The 2,878-nt window shown below is 30.3% G+C and overlaps 1 protein-coding gene across 1 annotated transcript in view; it reads left to right on the top strand.

Annotated features, from left to right (window-relative positions):
- Positions 1-707: 707 nt before the first annotated feature.
- The window catches only part of LOC112509243 (serine/threonine protein phosphatase 2A 55 kDa regulatory subunit B beta isoform-like), a 16,446-nt gene continuing 14,275 nt past the window's right edge, over positions 708-2,878 (top strand). Inside the window, exon 1 of the mRNA XM_025114099.1 lies at positions 708-830. Within this exon, the coding sequence (XP_024969867.1) occupies positions 708-830 (123 nt within the window). The remainder of the gene's footprint in view (positions 831-2,878) is intronic.

Below are 2,878 nucleotides of genomic sequence, written 5' to 3'. Positions count from 1 at the left end.
GAAATTTTCACTTTATGAACCGAATACATATGAAACAAGCAAGTCGTGAAACAAGTATATATATATATTAATCAATATATACTAAATTTTTTAAGGACAAATTGCATGAAAAAGTAACGTACTTTAACTTGTTTTATATTTTGGATAACGTACTTTCAAAACTTTCGTTTTGGTACCTAATATGTAAAATTTTAAACATTTAAGTACCCGGTAACCGGTTGAAGACTAGTTTTAGATTAAAAAAAGTTTAATTTTAGATTAAAAAAATTAATATCACTAACCAATTCAGCAAATAATATTGAGTTGGATACCAGATATTCTGTCACGTCAGCATGATAAGCGGTTAATGATTCAACTAGTTATTCGAGTACTTAAATGTTTAAAACTTTATATCTTATGTATCAAAATAGAAGTTTGAAAGTGCGTTTACTCAAAATAGGAATTAAGTTAAAGTACATTATTTTTTCATGCAATTTGTTTTTTTAGAAACAACAGATTTATTAAAAACAACCAAAGACTAGCAAGAGGCTAGCACTTACAACAAAGCCGCTAAAGGACTGATACACCAAACATTCCAATCAAAAGAATTACAAGACTTCGATCTAATTTTAATCCAATTATATATATTTTTTTTATTATGCATGATTGTTAATTTATCATGTAGAATCTTTTATTAAAATTTAAAATTATTTTTCTTAATAAAAAATATGTTGCCAGATGGACACCTAAAGAATCTCCACGTAGACATATACCATGAGATCCGATCTGGGTTCGACCCACCCACTGCACCGGCACCGCTTCACCGGGTGCAGACGCTTGAACCCAATCATGTACTTACTTGATTTTTGTGCATATTTATTATTTTTATATTTTATAAGGATTATAAATTTATATATTTAATTTTTTTTAATATTTAATATTTATATCTATTAGTAAGAAGACAAATACGTGGCTTGATGATCAAACGGGATTCTGAGATATTGTCTAGAGATGTCGTGTGGTATTGTTTTAAGGAAAATTATTTAAAATTATCATTTTATATAAAATACGTTAATAAAATGATTATTTTTTAGATTTCTTCATAAAATGATCGTCAAAATCGTTCTTAAAGAACGATTTTGACTATAAGGTACGGATGAGTCTCACATGTATACCATTTGGGAAACAAAAATAAGATATTATATCTGATATATATGAAATTGCCCTCATTTTGTCCAAATCGCCCCAATGAGGGCGATTTTGACCTCTATTCCGTCTCTTATAGCGAAGACAACTTATGACGCAACGATTTGACACATTAATGACGATTTGATGAAACATCGTGAGCGATTTTCATTGGTATTTTGTTTTTTTTATGACTAAACATAGTATATATATAAATCTTATAGTATTATCTATAAAATTGTAGTGATCCAAACACTTCTACTCTCACAACCATTAACATTTAAACACAATCTACTATCACAACTCTTGACACAAATATGAAATCACGTCAAAGTAAAAGAATACAGTGTAAAAACACACTATTTATAGTATTGTTTTTTAGGGGTATGCAGAAAGTCATCCGATCTAATTTAAACCCACCGACCATAATCAGATATCCAATTATAATTGGATCGAATCGAATCCAAATTTTCAACATCCAAATCGGATCGATGGCAGTCCAACATCCAACAATCACCAACCAATTATCATCTAACTAACATCCAATTAATAAATATATATAATTATTTACATTTTACGATATTTATTTAGTTGATATTTATGTACATTGTTTTTAACAACTTTAGAAAATATATAAATAATTGGTTGAAATGGTGGATTAATTGACTGAATATTGGATTAAAAGATTAGACAAATCCAATCCTATGGATAACCAATAGTAACATCCAGTTGATGGAACCGATCCAATCATCCATTGGATTTGGATTCGACCGGATGTCCAATATTATTCGAATCAGACCGGATGACAAAAATCCAACATCCATGGGATGATTGGATCGGACAGGATCGGATCCACCTAAATCCATTCGATTTCAATCGATGAACACCCATAATTTTTACAAGTTGTATTCTCAATGCAACTACAAGAACCCAAATCATTGATTTATTCAGATATCAAACTCATTACAAAACTACAATTACTGAAACCCAACTCATTAAAAAAATGCAACCATAAAAATATAACTCATTAAAGAAACACAAAATAAATATAAGTTGCATTAAGTTTTCAAAAACAATGACGATGACCATTAAGGGGCTATTTGACAATTGGTAAATGGTTTGGTGCATAATGATTAAGTGGCCAGAATGTGATTAAGAGGCTCTCATGATATAATGCAAAATGAAATATAATTGTTTGGTAATTGTGTACAATGAAATTAGGGGTCTTAATGGTTAAGAGAGATCAATGATACAAAATCATTCAGAGGGTTTTAGAACCATTAAGAGACATACTTTTTTTTTGCCAAACAATATTCACCTCTTAACAATTCAGAAATTATCTCTTAATTGAACTATTAATAGGTAAACAAACAACCCCTAAAAACTTGTACTCGAAACATGTGCTTTACTTTACTTTATATTATATATTTTTAATTGTTTTTGTAAAAATGGTAAGCCTTTTAGTCTGGCCCAAATAACGGATTGGGCTGAATATTACTTGCTTAATGGATTGAAAGGGTGAAATACAAGTTTTTTATGAAAACAAATATAAGTAGGCATGGAAATGGGTCCTAATATGTTGGGAACCCCGTCCACCTGTTTTGCTCGGGAGTGGGGACGGAGACGGATACCTGGTTTGTCTTAAACCGGCAGTGGGGATGATATCCGCTCTCACATTTCCTGTCCCGTCTCGTATCCGTTATATATATATATA

This window comes from Cynara cardunculus, assembly GCF_001531365.2.
Source record: "Cynara cardunculus var. scolymus isolate 2C chromosome LG 3, CcrdV1, whole genome shotgun sequence".
In the NCBI taxonomy this organism is placed as follows: domain Eukaryota; kingdom Viridiplantae; phylum Streptophyta; class Magnoliopsida; order Asterales; family Asteraceae; genus Cynara; species Cynara cardunculus.
This window is presented reverse-complemented; position numbering and strand designations above follow the sequence as displayed.